This window comes from Accipiter gentilis, chromosome 17, assembly GCF_929443795.1.
Source record: "Accipiter gentilis chromosome 17, bAccGen1.1, whole genome shotgun sequence".
NCBI lineage: Eukaryota > Metazoa > Chordata > Aves > Accipitriformes > Accipitridae > Astur > Astur gentilis.
The window spans coordinates 20,013,986-20,031,394 of NC_064896.1; the positions used below are offsets into that span (position 1 = coordinate 20,013,986).

The window sequence follows — 17,409 nt, forward strand, 5'->3', positions numbered from 1 at the left end:
TTCTTTAGGAGGAAATTAAGGAAGCCTTTCTTCAAGCTGGATACAGAATGATACAACTGTATTTTGTCAATAGACAGCTACAGCTACCTATTCAGAATACCTGAGGCAGTCAAAGCCCATAGTGAAAGAATGAAAAAGTTAGAGCCATCCAGCTTTCTACTATAAAAGACTAATATTGGAACTTTTTTTTTGTAATGGTGATAATTATCTGTTTACCAGAAACAGTTGTTAGAAAGAACAGCTAACTAGAAACAAATTCCTTTCCGGACTATTCTTTTTCCAATGACTTAAGGGTGTAAGCAGCACAACCTCCAAATGCCAAAGCTATTGACTACGTGCCAAAAAAGCAATGTTTGTTTTCATGTGATCCACTTTGCTCAGATGCTTTTAGAGTTGTTAGATATGTAAGTTCAGCTTGAGCAGTTCTCCCATAGCTCTTTGGGTAAGGACACAATGATTAAGCTAGCTCTGCCTTCCCAGGGGCAGCCTGTCTAAAATTCAAGATGTAGGTCTCTGGTTTAAACAAGAAGTCCTGCAGCACCCTTCAATAAGGGACTGTAGTAATCATAGCTCTTTCTCAGAACAGCCATCTCCTCTCTCTCACCTGTGTGACCAGCTACTTTCAATGGGTATCACTTAATTTTCTACTGGCTAACGATCCCCATTCTTCATGAATTTCCTCTTGGGAATTGTTCCTTTTCCTGTAAAAGTGGTCTCATCCAGCATATGTTTAGTGGCAGTAACTTGACTATACCGAGCTGCAATTCAGGAAAACATTCAGTCTGTTTCCCATAGATTTGTTTCTGCTGCAGGCCAGACTACTTACATCATTGTTTAAGGGAACAGCAGACCTATCATGTAAGGCTTCTTTCCTATCTATAAGAATAGGAAGAAAGGGGAGGAAGAAAAAAAGCCACACCAAGGCTGAACCAATACTTTGAAACTTAACCATACCTTTTAGTAGCTGTAAAACACTTAATTAGCCTCAGTGAGTGTAGTAGTATAGCTTACCACCCATGTCTTCATTTCATTTCAAGACCCTGGGCTAGTTCCAGTCCTTTTTCAGCAGCTGTTACTATTTTCCAAAGCTGCCTTCTGTTCAGCTTTCCCAGGGGAACTCTGCCAAGGAGAAGATTCCCATTTCCATCGCTTTTCTCTGTTAACTACCCCTCCTCCCTTTAGTTGAAAGATTTGTTGGTTCTACAGTTAATGAATAATGTATTAATAAAAAAATGGTATTTGATCAAGCTATGGAAAATTGAAATGAAAAATGCTGCTCTGGACAGTTCAAAAAAATTAACTGTATCAAATGTCCGGTGTACTTCTGTAGGAGTAGCTCACTTAAGGAGTCTAGGTTACTGTGACTGAGGCAGCTTGAATTCTTAGCCAGTTTAAATTGAAGTAAAATAGAAAAAAAACCTGAGGCTGTGCTCAGTACCCAGGACCTTTCCCTTCTGACTCTGTGAAGGCTGTACAGGAACAAATAAAGGGAGGGAAGGGAGGTAAAGCTTGCAGACTGAGCAGGCTGGACAATTATACCCAACTGTTCATCTAGCTGCAAATAAAACCGTTGCTTCTGCTCATTTGTTAAACACTGAAAAAGTAAGGAAATTACAAAAATTAAGTTCATGCTTTTAACACCTTACGCTGCCTGACATTGAAGTCAGCATATGAAACTCCAAGTCTCTGGCACTTGAGTTTCAAAGTTGCTGGTAAATTCATTTCCTATTTTATCCATATTTTAGGATAAGAGGATCATCACCTTCTAGCTGCGGTTCAAGTCCACTGAACATTACCAGCACGCCACCACCCGACACATCCTCCCCAGGAGGCAAGAAGGTAAGAACAAGCTTTACAAACAGTCTTCTAGCAGTAGGGGCAAGCAACACGAGATCATGCTTGTAAAATTACATGTGGCTGTTTGGCTGAAAAAGTCTGACAGCAAGTCAAAGTATACTGGTGGCTGAAATCCCTTTACAGTAGTCCCTAAAGTGCAGAGACCAGTAGTTCTTGAACACTGGCAGCTTTTGAAATCCACCTGCTCTTTAGATTTTTCACTTTTTTTTAACAGAGCTGCAAGAAACAGCTCTCCAAAAACTCTTTAACACCACATACTGGTGAACACTGGAAGTGCTATCATTTGAGTGCTGTGCTCAAATGAATCACAGCAGTTTTACTGTACTGCTGTAGCAAAAATTTGACAATTAGATGCTTTACTGTGCACTGACAGTTTATTTTTAAACCAATACCATGTACCATGCCTTGTTCTAAGATTGCTTGAGTAGCACTCACATACCATTACCAACGCTTAACCACCTGAACACTTAACACTGGCTGCATTTAAGACATCTAGTAAATTGCTGCTTACGGTGGTTATATTCAAGACAAGAAGAGCACTTATCCTTATTCTGTGCATTTGAACACTGCCTCAGACTCACTTAACTTTTTTTTCCCCAGAAATTATGAGGACTACACATAAGAATTGCTTGTACTAGAGCATATAGCTGACAGTAAATATTTCTATTTCTGCCTCAATTTGTTCTTGAAATAAAACTTGAAAGTTGAAACAAACAGTTATAATTCTAGGAATAGTTATTCTTGCTCCTTCCGCCCTACAATAATTCAACACCTACATATAGTAGGGGCTACTGTAATGGAATAAAGGAAAATACACAGGGAGAGCTGGGTACTTCTAACAGGATAACCCCTCAATATGTCTCCTTGGTTAGAAGATTACATTTGCTAGAAACACCACAAGTTCCAGCTGATGCTGCCCTCGGAAGGGAGCTCACAAGTACTTACTTCCAGTGTACACACATCTGAGCAGTTCAAAACTATGGTTCAAGTTCAGCTATTTACTTGCTCTTTAAGAATCCCAGAGAAGGCTCTTCTCTTCCTGGTGAGCTCTGGTGTACACGGTGCTGCTCTGCTGCACTGTACCAAAAAATGGTTAGGCTTGCAATCCAGGAGCAATGCTCAGCTCATGCAGTCTGTCTCTAGGAGGATTATACTTCTAAAATTAAGGATCTTAGTTGACAGTACTTTACATAGAATGTATTTGTAAATTCAAAAGCATTCTGTAGTTATCTGTAATTATTATCACTTGCAGATGGAATACTTGCAAAGATGCCCCATAGAAATCCTGAGGACTCTTTCTAGGAGCTGTTCAGAAGTTACTTGCAGAAGTTTAGCATATAGCACTGACTTGATGTCTTCCTTTCTGGTGGTCATACACTATCCATCTGACAGCTGCTTGATGGGCATAATACAGAGCAAGTAGCTCCTAGTTTACAACTAGTCTGATTAGCTAGCCTTTAGGTAGTGTTTTTTTTCTGGAAGCCCACCTTCCCTGTATTAAAAATCCCAATATAGGACAATTTAAGACTTAATGCAATATTTCATGCTGTTTCATGGCTTCTGTTTTTTCTTTAAAGATCTTGAATGGTGGCACTCCAGACATTTCTTCAGCTGGGTTACTGTCTGGGCAAATCCAAGATAACTCTGGTTACCCATATTCTGACAACTCCTCTATTCTTGGTAAGTGAAGTCATGCACTAACATGCCTCAATACCAACTAAACAAATACAGTCAACTCAAGCTGGCTGTTTTTAGCAGTAACTTGCTTTCACCATCTGCAGGCTGTAGCTGAAGCATAAGGCCCCTAACCTACCACTGCCTGAAGAGTAGCCTGGCAATCTATTTTCCTGGCTTTATATTGTAATTTTTTTTTAGATAGTACTTGGAAGCCTCTCTTCTCTTGCTGGATTGGTGTGAATTAGCTGAACTCACCTGCTTTTTGTGAATGCTTTTACACAACTGAAGACAAGCAGAAAAGTTAGGCTGACTCCTAGATGTTAATCACCTACTTATTTTTCAAGTATAGCACATAAGGTTGTCTTTGTTAGGCATACTGGTCATTTTGGAGAAGTGACCTAACCTTTGTCCTCTGACACCCTGGTATCAGTGGTTTCCCTGAAACTATGGCATACTCCCAAATTACTCCCAAAATAGTTCAGCCTGTTCAGATCTCCTACCTCAAGTCATACAGCAAGGGCCTGTAGCGAGTAAAGTAAACAAAACTGAACTGCTAACTTACTGTATTTATGCTTACAGGGGAGAACTCTCATATAGGCATTGATATGATTGACAACGATCAGGGATCAAGCAGCCCTAGCAATGATGAAGCAGCGATGGCAGTAATAATGAGCCTTCTTGAAGCAGATGCAGGTCTCGGTGGCCCTGTAGACTTCAGTGATTTGCCATGGCCCTTGTAAATGATGCACCTGGCTTCAACATCCAAATATTGAAGTGCATTTACTGGTGGAATTCTACAGTCTGTGAAACTTGTTGGACTGAGAAGCTTTTATGTATGAATTTCGTAAAAGCTGTATCAGAATGCAACTCATCCTACTATGTGTAACTTCAGACAAAGTGGAATAACCTGCTACAGTGTTCTGTGTTGATTTGGTTAGCTGTGTATAGCTTACAATACCTGTATATTTTGGATTCTGTTGTTTGAAATTTTTTTTAAATCACTGTGCAACTCACTGGCATCAGTGGTAGCTTTTATATGCAAATGACCATTTCAGATGTATGGTGTGTTTTTACACTGCAAAACAGTCCCCATGTGGATATTTCTTATACTAATTGTACCATAAAGCTGTTTATTCTTTCTTGTAAGAATCCTTTACTATAAATATTGTTAAAGTGTAATGTATTAGACAGTTAAATATTTTTAAAATAAATGTTTCCCTTGTTCTAAGATGGAGCATTTACTTTGATAAATAAATTTGATAAAACCCTGCTGAAGGTGCATGCTAGAAGTAATGGTATTTATCATTTCTTTAGCCTTGGGGGGGGAAGGGAAGAAAACCCATGCCTTACACTTACAAGATTTTGTCAATATAGTAAATTTCTAGAGAAGCTATTATTACTTACTCCTACATTCAAGTTTATACTAAGAAAAACACAACAGTAGCATAGGGCTGACATTACCAGATTTCTCTTTAAGAAATGCTTGTTTTTCACTTTAATATTGACCATCCTTCCCTGAAGAAAGAAGAGAAACTACTTTCAAAATTCATCTGAATACTTAATCTCATTTACAGATAATTCAAACCCACTAAAATAATGGAAACTTTATTTGCATGAAAAACTTGTTTACAATCATTAATAAATGAAGAATGAACCATTTGTATTTTCCTATTTCATGACACTTATGAAAAATGTATTAAATAAATATTTGTGAACAGATTAAGGTAAGGCAAAATTTAAGATAAAGCCCCGATCCGTTGTTCACAATTTTTGAACATGGCTCACGCTGCAAACAAGTGAAAAAATTCACTAAAGAACTTTGAGTTTAACAAGATGTTACACGGGTAATTGAATCATGTCCTCAATCCAAAAACCCAATAGTAAGTAGTTTTGTGCTCAACCATATACAATAACTTTAAAAGGGTCAATCTATTCAGAGCAAAACTATTTACAGTTAATACTTTTGATAGAAGCACTTTGTTAGTATTGTGCAATACATTTATAAAAAATGGCTTCAAATTCCATTTATCAACCATTTATAAAGTGCTACTATCAATTCCAGTTCCGCATTCTAACCCCTGTGTAACAATACCGATGTACACTAGCCACCAACATCCCATTGTTTTTTGATGGGCTTAAGAGTGAGGACAGTCCAGCATACAAATCACCAATGTCACAAACCTACTGGTAAACACATACATGTACGTCACTGTAACCCCAGGATGTTTGATCTGTACTCTTTCAAAAACAATCAGGTACTCCCTTTGGTCTTTTCAAAGGTCCATACTGCAATATCCTAAACACTGTTACACAATGGAAAAAACTGGAATTGCAGTGTATGAGTCGAGTACAGAGTCACTTTAAAGTAGCATGCTTTTGTTTTAGTAAGAGTCTAGATCAGAGAGGTGGGTTTTGTCCCTCAGTATCCATCTCACTGTTATTAGGTGGAGGATGAATAGGCAGAATATCCAGCTCATCTACTTGGGGGGTAGGATGCATTACCACAAGCTGGTCCTGGGGTATATCTGCTGCTGCTGCTGCTAAATTTGTAATAGATTTGCTTTTCACACACTGAAAGTCAACATGGCGACTCTTTCCTTCCTCCTTCTCCCACGACATCCGAATAAATGGTCTTTGGACGTAGTTGTAAATCACCTCTGGCCTTCCGCCCGGTCGCTTTTTCACTTTCTCTTTGTACGTAGGGTAACCTAAGAAACAGAGTACAGCAGGAGTTAACATTTCCTGTACAGTTTAGTTCAGGGTTTTCTTTTACAAAAAGGCAGCATGTGAAGCATAGTGAAGATTAGCAGTTGTCACCATCAACATCCTGAATAGCAACAGATGCCATCAACAGTGTTGTTCTTAATGTTATCTATGCAAGGAGAACACGCAGTCAGCAGTTTAGCTACCAACCAAATCGTAAGGAAGGAGGCTACACTGCTATCAGTAATTAATATATTGCCACCAGACAACTCTTCCTAACTTCACAGGCAAAGCTAGTTGCTCCTTCCTTTAGCCAAAAGCAAGGGAGGTGTTTCTAAAACGCTGTGACCTGGAAAGCAGGAAATGAGATCTCAGAAGTAGAGAACAGTGTCACTCTCATCTGTGGTTCAGGTTCCCAAGTGGAGTCCTAGCACATTCCTCCCAGCTCGCCAAATGATGAAAATACATCGTTTTAGACCAATTATCAGTTCTGGTTATGCTGTGTTCAAGTCATCGCTCCCCTCTGCCTAAGCAATAATTTTCCTTACTAGAAAGTTACATAATATTATGGGGCACTAGCATTAAAGTTTAGTCAAACACTTGTTCTTTGTCTAAAAAAAGAAATGCCAGCAGAAATATTCTGGTATTAGCCAGCATTACACACAAAACCAGTTCTTGTTTAGTTGAATGGCATGTCAGTCTGAAGGCTAACACCTTCAGCTGAACTTAAGAGATCACAAGCAGTTAAAAGCATTTGCTTTTGGTTGGCAAACAACAAACGTAACTATGACAACTTGCTGAGTGAATGATGGAAATCCTGCAAATTATAAAGGCTGGATTTTTAAATATTTGAGTCAACAATCAGAAGGAAAATGAAATGCAAAGAAACCCACTTGTTATATTCACAATAAAAATCTAACACTACTTATGTAGTTGTCTTTTGCAAAGCTGGAGCTGAGATTTACTTGCCTCCTAACTTAAAAGATATTTCAGATTAATATTTCTTCATGCTTCAATGATCCATTTGATAGTTTTATATCTCCTGAAAGAAAATATTTATCTGCCACTTAACACCAAATTTTTCATTTCAAGTCCTGAAAAGGACACCAGACCAAGAACAGAATATATACAAAGCTGTAAAAATGCATCATTACTTCAAATAAAAGCGCAGAGAAGATTTTGCATGAAAACTAAAGGGCAAATGGCATGAGTTGCAAGTCAGTAGAAACCACGTAAGTTACTCTGCAAACAGTGCAGCAGCCAGATACATCTTGTAGACCAGTCATGAGCTTGTAATCGGCTCTTCCAGCTGGACCAGTTTTTATTGGGTACCACTCCCCCTCTTGCCATTTTCTCATCTAATCTCAATATGAAAGACAATACCAACCCTTATTTTTTCAACTGCAGAGATGGTCATAAAGCAGAGAAGCACAGCAGACCTTCTTCCCCATAGAGTTAGTGTGCAAGCAATGCTTCTCTTACCTTCAATGCCCAGTCGGATCTTTTTGAGCCCCCTTTCCTTCAGAACTGATTTGGCCACATCTCGATTTTCAATGTATTTGAAGAATCTATACAACTTTGTGCTGTAAATAACTAAAAATACATTTTAATGAGGAAAAACTATTCAAAGATTAGAATTCTAGTCTTAAAACACAAAGATTTATCTTTTTCACTGTCTTGCTTTGTATTTCTATTTCAGAATAGGGGGAGAGACTCAAGAACTCTTGAGAAAAATGGCTGAAGGCACTGTGAAACGTGCTGGTTGCACATCTTTTCCCCTATCAATTTAGTCTGTTTTATTCACTTAGGGTTTTTTTTGTTGGATTTAGGAGTGCAATAGGACAATTCACAGAGCAAACCACATTATATACTCCCAACCTCACCTCCACAAAAAAAGACATGTCAATTTTTTTCCCTTTTTGATCAAATTCTTGCAGACATTAAAAAAAAAATCTTTCCATTCTGCTTGCCATTATATGAGAGGTCTGCAAATGAGTTTCAGAAAACCCCAACCTGTGAAGCAGAACAAGATGGACACCTTTGAAATTCAGATTATAGTACCTTAAAAGAAGTGACTGGGGCCATCAATCCCATATAGCTGCAGAGATCCAAATCTACTGTTCATGAAAAGTATAAAGGTAAAAGGTAATTGTGTGCCTAATTACTTTGGGTAGGGGGTATTTTTAATTGACATCTTTGAGACATAAAGGTCCTAGAAACCTGAGCAAATTGTATTACTACATTAGAACAGCCACATTTGATCTTATTCACATCAAGCCTCCCTTCTTTAGGAAGAGCTGCAGAGGTCTGGATGCTCCAAAAATATAAGGTGGGTTTTTTTGGTGGTGTTTTGGTTTTTTATTAAATAAAAAATAAAAAACAACAAACAAAACTACAGTACTTAGAAGTCTCTTCAAAGAAGACTTTATACTGAAGTACAAAGAGTATCTCAAGCTCCTACCTGCCCCCACAAAACCCTGAAGTTTTCACACTGAAGGAACATTTCCAGCTACAAGGACAGCACTGATGCAGGGAAGGGCATTCCATTCACAGGTGCTTTAACTCATCTATACACCCCACTGTTATACTTCTAAAATACTAATAGACACTTTCCCCCCCACCCCCCAAAAAAAAGCCCCCCTCTAGTTGTTCTCCCACAGTATACATGACTCCTAGCCACTTTTCTCATCAAGCTCTTTCTGAAAGAGTATTCCCTTCCCCCTCATTGACTGGCAGTACCTTAATAATAAAACTTACCTTCTCTTTTTAATTAGATTTGAACATAGCATGCAACATATGCTTCTATGAAGCAAAATATTAAGCAGAACTACCAAAACTAAGTTGGCTTTTTTGTGAGGCATTAGGGATGTTGTAGAGACTTTGCTAATACCACTTATGTACAAAAAAGTTAAATCAACACATTTACTGCTACCTCCGCCATAGTGTCGCTTGGTGGAAACAATGAAAATAAACTTACTTTGTGAATACTCCTCTCCCATTTGTGGGGGATACTCTTCATCCCAGTCAACAACATCATCATCTGTGAGCACAACAATGTGGCACTCCCTCTCACCACTTTGGGCACTGGCTACCATTAATGGGAGAATCATTTCTTCTAGATAAAACTCAAACTGTTTGCGTGCACCATCATTTGACAGTTCATGCATGAGAGCACCTGGAACAAAATTTTAAGCATAGGCACATTTCAAAGCTTGGTAAAAAAATGAAGGCAGGAATAAGAAACACAGAAATTCTGTTGAGTGTGTAGTATTTACTGTAGGCAGCTGTAAAGACATTTAGTCTATTAGTTTGTATAAGATCAGAACTTTTTCAAATGTTTGTCAGAAGCCCCACTAGAAGTTCAAACTAACAGGACTGTCCTGCATATATTAACATAATGTTGGGCAGACAGAGAAGTGACTTTGAGAAGAACTCCCTCATGTTTTACTACTGCTAAGCATTTAGTAATTGTGTGCAAGACTCCTCTTGGGCTTCGTAACAGAAACATTATTTAAGCCAGTTGCTGAAAGAGCAGAGTATGCCACCCACTTCTCATAAGCAGTAGCTTAAAAACAAAGCCTCTTAAAACCCTCACAGCATGAGCTGCTAAGTCCTTCTGCTAAGGACAAAGTGCACCGAGAGCGTGACTCAGCAGGCAACATGCCGTGAGGTCGGTGAAGACACAGGTGCCCTGCGCAGATCTCGCAGCTGGGATGCCACAGCTTGGCCCTGCGCCGGGCTCTGCGCTGCGCAAACACCATGGGATCAGAGGAGCCAAAGACATGGGCCAGGTCATTTAAACATTGGCCAAAACTTCAGCTGTGCTCAGGGAAGGAACGAGCTGAAGAGACACTACACGCTGGGAACCATGATGCACCCTACACCACCAGCAAAGCTGTGCTACTTGTGCTAGCAACACAGCCAAGTCTCTTAAGCAAGGAGTTGAATAAATTATCCTCACTGTCCTCTGCAAAATAGATACCACTTAATGTTACTGTATCTGTACTGCAAATGCATCAATAGAGTTTAAGTATTCCAGAGCTGACCACAGCAGAAAAATACCTGAATATCAGATACTGAAATATCAGAAACATTATTTTTCAAAAGGTCTTTATTACATAAGAAAGAACAAAGGATGGATTTTGCTCATGTAGTGTCAAACCATGTCCTTACCTCAATAAAGGATACAATTTGGAATTAACCCCCCCGTATACTTGCTTAAGTTACTCTATATAATTCAATTTTAATAAATTCTGTACTTACTGAGATCTCTGCATTTAATTGTACTATACTCAAAAGAGATACAGAGATAGTCACACGCTTCTCTCAATTCAGGAATAGATATCCCATCAGGACAGCGTATCACTCCAGTCTTGTAGTAATCCTAGAGTAATGCAGCAAACAAAAAACCACAATGCATTTCAACATTCACTGACAGAAATATTTAATCATTTCATTTATGATGCTTTCTCCACAAGCAAACCCCCCAAACATAAAAAAGCAACATATTTTCAACTTTGTGAATTTTATTGTCCTCAAATTTATCAATTTTTTTTGAGCTGCTTTCAGAGCAGTGAGCTCTGGTTAAAATTGTTATGCAACTGACAACTATTAATACTGATCATTTTGGTGGGTGTATACCGTCTTTTATCTATACTTCACTCAGCTTTTGCTATTCCAATTCTGCTGACAAAGCAGTATGGCAACTCTACTTCTCTGTTTAGATATGAAATACATAAGGGGCCATTTTCTTCTCAGACTGAAGTTTGCTTTTCTCCTGTTACCTGCAGTAAGTTAACGTCCAGTACTCCATTTCATCTAATTTCAGCACAAGAAGGGCTGAATATACCTGAAGTAGGTAAACTAGATGCATAGAAGGTGAACAAATTTCTGGCAGTCAGTAGGTTTTTTTGGTTCATTTCATGCATGCTTTCTCTCTCCCTGGCTGTCACATGCACATGACTAGAAAACCTACGTGTATTTTCACATCAAGCATTTTTTCCCCTCTAGAGAAAAGAACAGTATTTATTCCATCCACAAAGTCCAGATATGCAGGTAAGCGTAAATAAAATGTTTATGCCTCTTAGTATTCATAGTGCTTGTCCTAACAGTACTTGCCCCTGAAAACTCACCAGAATAGCACGAAACACAGTGGAACCAATTCCTTCAGCAACTTCATACTCTCCTTTTTCATTAGGACGTGTAAAGTTATGTTCTCTGCCTGATCCAAACATCCTGCTCAAGAATAAAAGTAATTTGGTTAGAATTCCTTACTATGTTTGGGGGGGGTTTTTTGTAAATCTGAAAAGTAAAATGCCAAAAATTGTACTGAAATGGCAGTGAAAAAACAGTCTATTCTCTCTCTTTTGTATGTACGCTGTTCAGTTTGGTTTATGTTTAGCGAGACTACTAGTAAATGGAAAGCAGGGTAGTGTAACTCAGGAAAGTCTAGTTTTATTCTTCAATCTTAACTTGCCAATATCTTTTGATCAAAACAAAAGTTAGACCAGGCCATTTCCTGCCAGTGCCAAAGGCAGGGGGAACCTGAAAGAACTCTTCTTTGGCATTTGTGGGGTAATGTAGCAGAAGAACAGGTTTTGTTGGGGAATTCTCATTATTTAAAGACGTTCGAGGTAGTTTAAGAAACAGAGCTTAGCGTTCAAGTACATGCAACTCACCTCAATTTCATTTAAAAGACTTAGTTAATTCAAAATTAAAGTAACACTCTGATGGAAAATACCCATGCTTAAGGGTAGCACGTACAGCATATTTCTCCCCACTAGGATGCAATGAAAATTAGACTAAGGAGACAACTACAAGTCCCAAACAGTATCTGAATTTTTTAAAACACACCTCTGATACAGAATTACACCCTATGCTTACAAAAAGTATTGCCTTCTACTCTTTATTTACAAATATACCCCAATGGCAAAGCTTTGCTTTCATACACACAAGCCAAAGAAGCAGAGTTGGTGTACTGTGCGCATTTATAACAGAGAACAAAGTAACTTTTTTCTACTTAATAGTTTGACATGTGTTTCCTGACCACTCTTCAAGACAAGAAATAATAGTTAGGAAAAAGGCAGTCTAACAGGATATAGGCTTAAGGCAAATAGTACATTCTCATTATAGTTACTTTTACCTCCCAGAACACACTAGCTAAGCTGTTCCGCTGTTCCTGCTTAGTGTCCTGTGAACTGACATTGGGTGAAAAGTGGGTTTATAAATAACTTGCATTTTAGAGCAGTATTTCTGTATCTTTATTAACCTACTTTTGAATTAGCAGAAGATAAAATAAGCTTGTCCCCTGAACCAATCCCAAAGGGAGAATAACTCTGCAACACACACACACAAAAATCTAGTGCGTTAGCCAGCACCACTTACTCTGAGGCTGGGAATGGAAAACAAAACTGTTCCACCACATAACTTCACACTGATGCACTCCAGTTTGTTAGTCTGGATATTTATATGTATACATGTATTATGCATAAACAAATGCCTTACATCAATGATTTAATTCAGTATTACTTCTATTTATTTCCCTTTACAGGTTACACAGAGAAGCATTTTTTGCTTTCTCTGTAACTCTACCCCAAGTTTTCAAAATAAGAAACCAAGATGGTTTTTTTTATCCCACACAGTGGTGATTTAAACAAAGCAGAAACTGTTTAATCATATTTATTACCTGTACCTTGGCAAATAGCTTTATATATATGTATTTTAAATATGATTACATCCTTATGGCCTGAGAAACAGCCACATTTTAATGAAAAAGCCAAATCCAAAGTGACACAGATATAAACCTTCATTTCTTTCTTGCTGCAAGTTTGTAAGCGGTACTTTACATTTGGACAATGCAAAACCAGCCAGTATTTGAGCAAGTATAGAATCTTTTCCTACCAAGTAAACATGGTAAATACGTTGCTCGTTATAGTTTCTACAGAAAATATTACACGCTTATTGTGGACTTTAATTCAACTATTGACCAATTTGAGTGTGAGGTCTCTTTGCTGAGAGGCTCTGATCTGTTATAGTATCTATTTGACATTCCCCTGTCCAAAAAGCATTTCAGAAAATAAATGTGCGGAGCTTGAGTGTTGTAAGCGTAGGCCCACTAAGCAAAATAAATTCCTTCAAGGTTTTCCTCCTTGCTATTTTGAAAGAGACTATCTATACTCACTGATTTGTTTTATGAAACAACTAGCTTTAAAAACAAGAGATGGAATAAGGCGGACTGTGTATTCACGCAGATAGAATGCAGCAAGATAGAAGGAAATGAATACATCATGAAATGTTGATTTACTTATGAACTCTTTCGTCTCTAGCTAACAGAGATCTACTGGCACCTCTGCCAAATACAGAGGAGAACTTACATCTGGTTTTTACTTAAAGACCTTTGCAAATTGATAATATTAAACATTAGCAGATCAGCAGTAGCAATACGAGTTCAACAGCTATTTAAACAGTTTTAATATCTACAAAGCATTTATGGCTCTGTTCTACAGTTAGAGATTAAGGAAAAAAAAAAACCTCAGATACAAACCTGCCCAGCATTGTATTAGGTTGTGCGGTAAAGATAGAAGGATCTACAACAAATCTGGTGTTATCCACTATCAGCGTTACTCGTTCAGAAGTTCTTACATTCCGAGCTCCCTCTTTTCCGTTTTCATATACAAATACCATTTCCCCACCAGCCTTGCAGCTCCCATCTGAACTTGACTGGCTACTGTTTCTGCTGCTGTTCCCCATGCTAACAACTGAACCATTAGGGGAAGTCTTCTGAGGACGAGGGCTGCTTGGTCGAGATGAACTGTGATCCTTTTCTCGATCTTAAAGTGGGGATGAGGTGGAAGGAGAAGAGACAGGAAATGAAATTATATATTTACATGAGCTCTATGCAGTTTGTCTTTCCAGGCACAAAACATGGCAGCTTGGTAACTTAATTACAAATTCTTTCAATTGAATCTATTCTAGTTAAAGAAACCTTCAAACATAACTGTCCACATATGAGATCCTGAAGTTTCTACCACTTAGACATTAAAACCACCTCACCTCCCCAAAGACCGTACAACAAAAATTTAGCATTCTAGTACTGAAAAAGCAACTCAACATAATATAGAAGCTATGCATCATAGCTGGTGTTTAGTGCTGTCGTTCAAAGAAACAAACCAAGTTTTGTCACAAAAAAACCTCCGAGTGTTTCCTATATTTCTAAATACCTAAACCCTACCAAATGAAGGGGAAGTCTGTAGTCAGTTAATTTCTTAGAAAAATCAGAGTGTTCTTGTGATTTGAACTAAGAGCATCATGTAGGAATACACACTGCAGATGGAAGAAAAAGTTATAACCTATCAAAACAGGGTACTCCCAGCCCAGGGCACACATAAGAAATCTGGATGTTGTGGCATCAACAAATAATGCCTTTTATTGTATTCTTTTAATAAAATAGTAATTAAGTTTAAGAATTTTAATCCTGAAATGGCAATAGATCTGAACACACCAGAATGATACTGTCTTGTTGGTGAAGTAACATTCCTGATGCATGGAGTGAGCTGAGATTCTGCTCTTTCGTGGGATGAGTCACGAGATCTGTCACTTGATCTGCGTCTGTCCCTTGATCTCTCATGTCCACCACTTGCACCATGGAGGCTCATTTTTGTGTAGTCTATTCCTTTAGCAACACGAGATGAGGTGCTGAAAACAGAAATAAGAGAAACATTCAGCATTTCAAAATTTCAGAAACATGATACATTGAAATTTTAAAGGCATTCATACTCCATGTACATGTTTTGAAGATTAATATTATCCACCTCCATTCTCTTTGTTGTACTCATGTTTATATTTACAAACATGAACAATGATTTGGAACACTAAGTAGACAGCAAAAATTACCTGTTTATTGCTGTGTGATCTACAGAGACGCTGTCTGATCATTTGAGCCTGCTTGTGAACCTGTATTCACAGAAATCCCTTCGAGAATAGGTAAGTCAAATACAACTGAGCATTTTTTTTAATTCTTACTGTTAAATTAAATGTTCTAATCAAACCATGGAATTAAAAGTTGGGGTCATTTTTTCCAATGAAACCTGTTTTGGAAAACCCTTCTAAGAGCACAGGCTTTTAGTACTGACCATACTTTTTTGCAATTTGCCCTTTAAAAAGGTGGTCAGCCTTAGGCTAGTTGATACATCGAGGCACACCAGCCAAGGGTTTATTTCTGTGCATTCTTTTTTAAATTTTCAGTTACTCTTAGAAGGAACAACAGTAAGCCACCACAAGCCAGAGAGCAAACACATGAACTATATTATTAAAGCCAAGACCTACAGCACTGTCAGTAACAAGTAGGACATTTGTTCTAAACTAGCAAATTTTAATGTAACAGTTTAAGATTTTTTTTTAGACTGTGATTAAGTTGTGTTACTCTTCCTTAAATTAAGATACTGATTACATTTTGCAATTAATTATTAAACCTACCAACAAAACTTGTCAGTTACAAGATCCAGTACTCTCAGAAGCTATCTAAAAATTAAATATCAACTTCCAACAGCTATTGTTGAATTTTACCAAAAATACTTATGCCTTTTATTTGTACTCTTTAAAACAAAATTTTTATAGCAGGACAGCACAGACATATCTGTGTCCTTGCACCCCACTGGAATTCCTAAATCAGTTCCTTTGCTATTTGCCTTTCAAGTGTGGGCATGACAACACTCCTTATTTATGGGTTTAACTGAAGAACTTTCCAAAAGCCTCAGGTACTGGATAACTGAGACAGACATCTGCAGAGCTACAAGGTCTGACAAAGAAGGGTCAGAATTTCCCACAGGAACCTCCATGCCCCACTTGCTCACAGCCTGCAAATCCCACAGCTTTTACCAAGAGACCTTAGATATGACTGCTAAGAATGCTGTAGGATTCAAGAACACAAAGAGGTAAGAATAATGAAGTGACCTAGCTAAGAAAAGCACAACAAATTTTAAAAGCATAAACTGTAGAAGCAAGTTGAGCAGAATGTCCTCTTTTTAAGTTGCTTAGAAGTAATGACAACAACAACAAAAAAAATCTAGGCTATTCAAAAAAGTGAACATCTACCATGACATGTTTCAGCTTCAGGTTTCAGAGACTGATAAAGAAGAGCTTAAATTGGAACAAAAAGGCTATGATAGATCTTAAGCAGTTTACATTGGCACAAAATGAGTATTAGCACAATGCAAAGAATAAGAAATATACCTCTCACCTAAGGAATGCAAGCTTCTCCCCACCCCATGTGAATGAGGGAAGGATCTCGCATCCAATAGAGCGGAAGTTTGGTGCAGAGACAATCTACTGCAATACTGTTGCCTGCCAAGCTTAAAATATGCTGCAATAAGACATGCATCTTTAGGATGTGAAGTCAGCCAAAGGTCTATTGAATAATGTAAAAGAATTGCAAGCCTTGCTTATGGCTGGAAGTGCTCAGATTTACAGTCCAAGAATAAGGATGATCCAACCACTTTCATTAGAAGGAAACAGAATTTTCCTCAGGACTTTCAATGCAATTCTGAAAGCATTAAGATATATAGCATTTCAGCATGGCTAATGTTGTCTCCTTACTTGTTTTACTTCTCTATTAGAGAAAGGTAAATTCAGTATTGTGAAAATGAAATGTGCAAAAAAGTTAGCAAGAACGAGATCGGCAAACCTGCCTTTCAAGAATAATCAACAATTTAGGAAAACATTTGCACCTTTTTCTTCCAGAGATATATATATATATATATGCATACAAAACATAACATTTCAATAGGTACAAAATATGCCCACAAATTGTCAGAAGTGTGGACTATAGACTGTAATTAAAATCTAACTTGAAGCCAAAGTGTGACCCCTGTTAATACATGATATTCGCTACTACTACAGCTAAACTTCCCAAGAAATGGCCAAACTTTAAAACCAACCAACCAACCAAAAAAACCCAAACCCCACCCTTTATCTCATCTGCACATTTATATTTGCTCACCACCTATCCCACAAAGGGGGTGGGTGGGTGAGTGGGGGGGTGTGCATGTGTGTGGAGTACTCAAACACGTACATAGCAGTCCTGTGACAAAGTATCTCAGCAAATCCTAATAAAGCCCCATGTGATCAGGCCTTTGTTAAAGCAGCACTTTGATCATAGACCTGATAATATTTCTA

General features: G+C 38.0%; 2 protein-coding genes across 14 annotated transcripts in view; one reads left to right on the forward strand and one right to left on the reverse strand.

Moving 5' to 3' along the window:
- BMAL1 (basic helix-loop-helix ARNT like 1) overlaps positions 1 to 4,823 on the forward strand; it is a 52,798-nt gene extending 47,975 nt beyond the window's left edge. For all 6 annotated transcript variants that reach the window (XM_049821302.1, XM_049821298.1, XM_049821300.1 and 3 more), the window contains 3 exons: positions 1,746 to 1,839; positions 3,435 to 3,537; positions 4,114 to 4,823. In XM_049821302.1, the coding sequence (XP_049677259.1) occupies positions 1,746 to 1,839; positions 3,435 to 3,537; positions 4,114 to 4,274 (358 nt within the window). In that variant the 3' untranslated portion in view covers positions 4,275 to 4,823. The remainder of the gene's footprint in view (positions 1 to 1,745; positions 1,840 to 3,434; positions 3,538 to 4,113) is intronic.
- Positions 4,824 to 4,931: 108 nt separating this feature from the next.
- BTBD10 (BTB domain containing 10) overlaps positions 4,932 to 17,409 on the reverse strand; it is a 30,536-nt gene continuing 18,058 nt past the window's right edge. For 7 of the 8 annotated variants that reach the window (XM_049821312.1, XM_049821308.1, XM_049821310.1 and 4 more), the window contains 7 exons: positions 14,738 to 14,931; positions 13,781 to 14,066; positions 11,370 to 11,472; positions 10,501 to 10,621; positions 9,215 to 9,412; positions 7,720 to 7,830; positions 4,932 to 6,242 (listed from right to left, as the gene is read on the reverse strand). In XM_049821312.1, the coding sequence (XP_049677269.1) occupies positions 5,932 to 6,242; positions 7,720 to 7,830; positions 9,215 to 9,412; positions 10,501 to 10,621; positions 11,370 to 11,472; positions 13,781 to 14,066; positions 14,738 to 14,891 (1,284 nt within the window). In that variant the 5' untranslated portion in view covers positions 14,892 to 14,931 and the 3' untranslated portion in view covers positions 4,932 to 5,931. Of the gene's footprint in view, positions 6,243 to 7,719; positions 7,831 to 9,214; positions 9,413 to 10,500; positions 10,622 to 11,369; positions 11,473 to 13,780; positions 14,067 to 14,737; positions 14,932 to 15,129; positions 15,151 to 17,409 lie in introns of those variants that run through there. The other variant, XM_049821315.1, reaches the window with a different exon arrangement.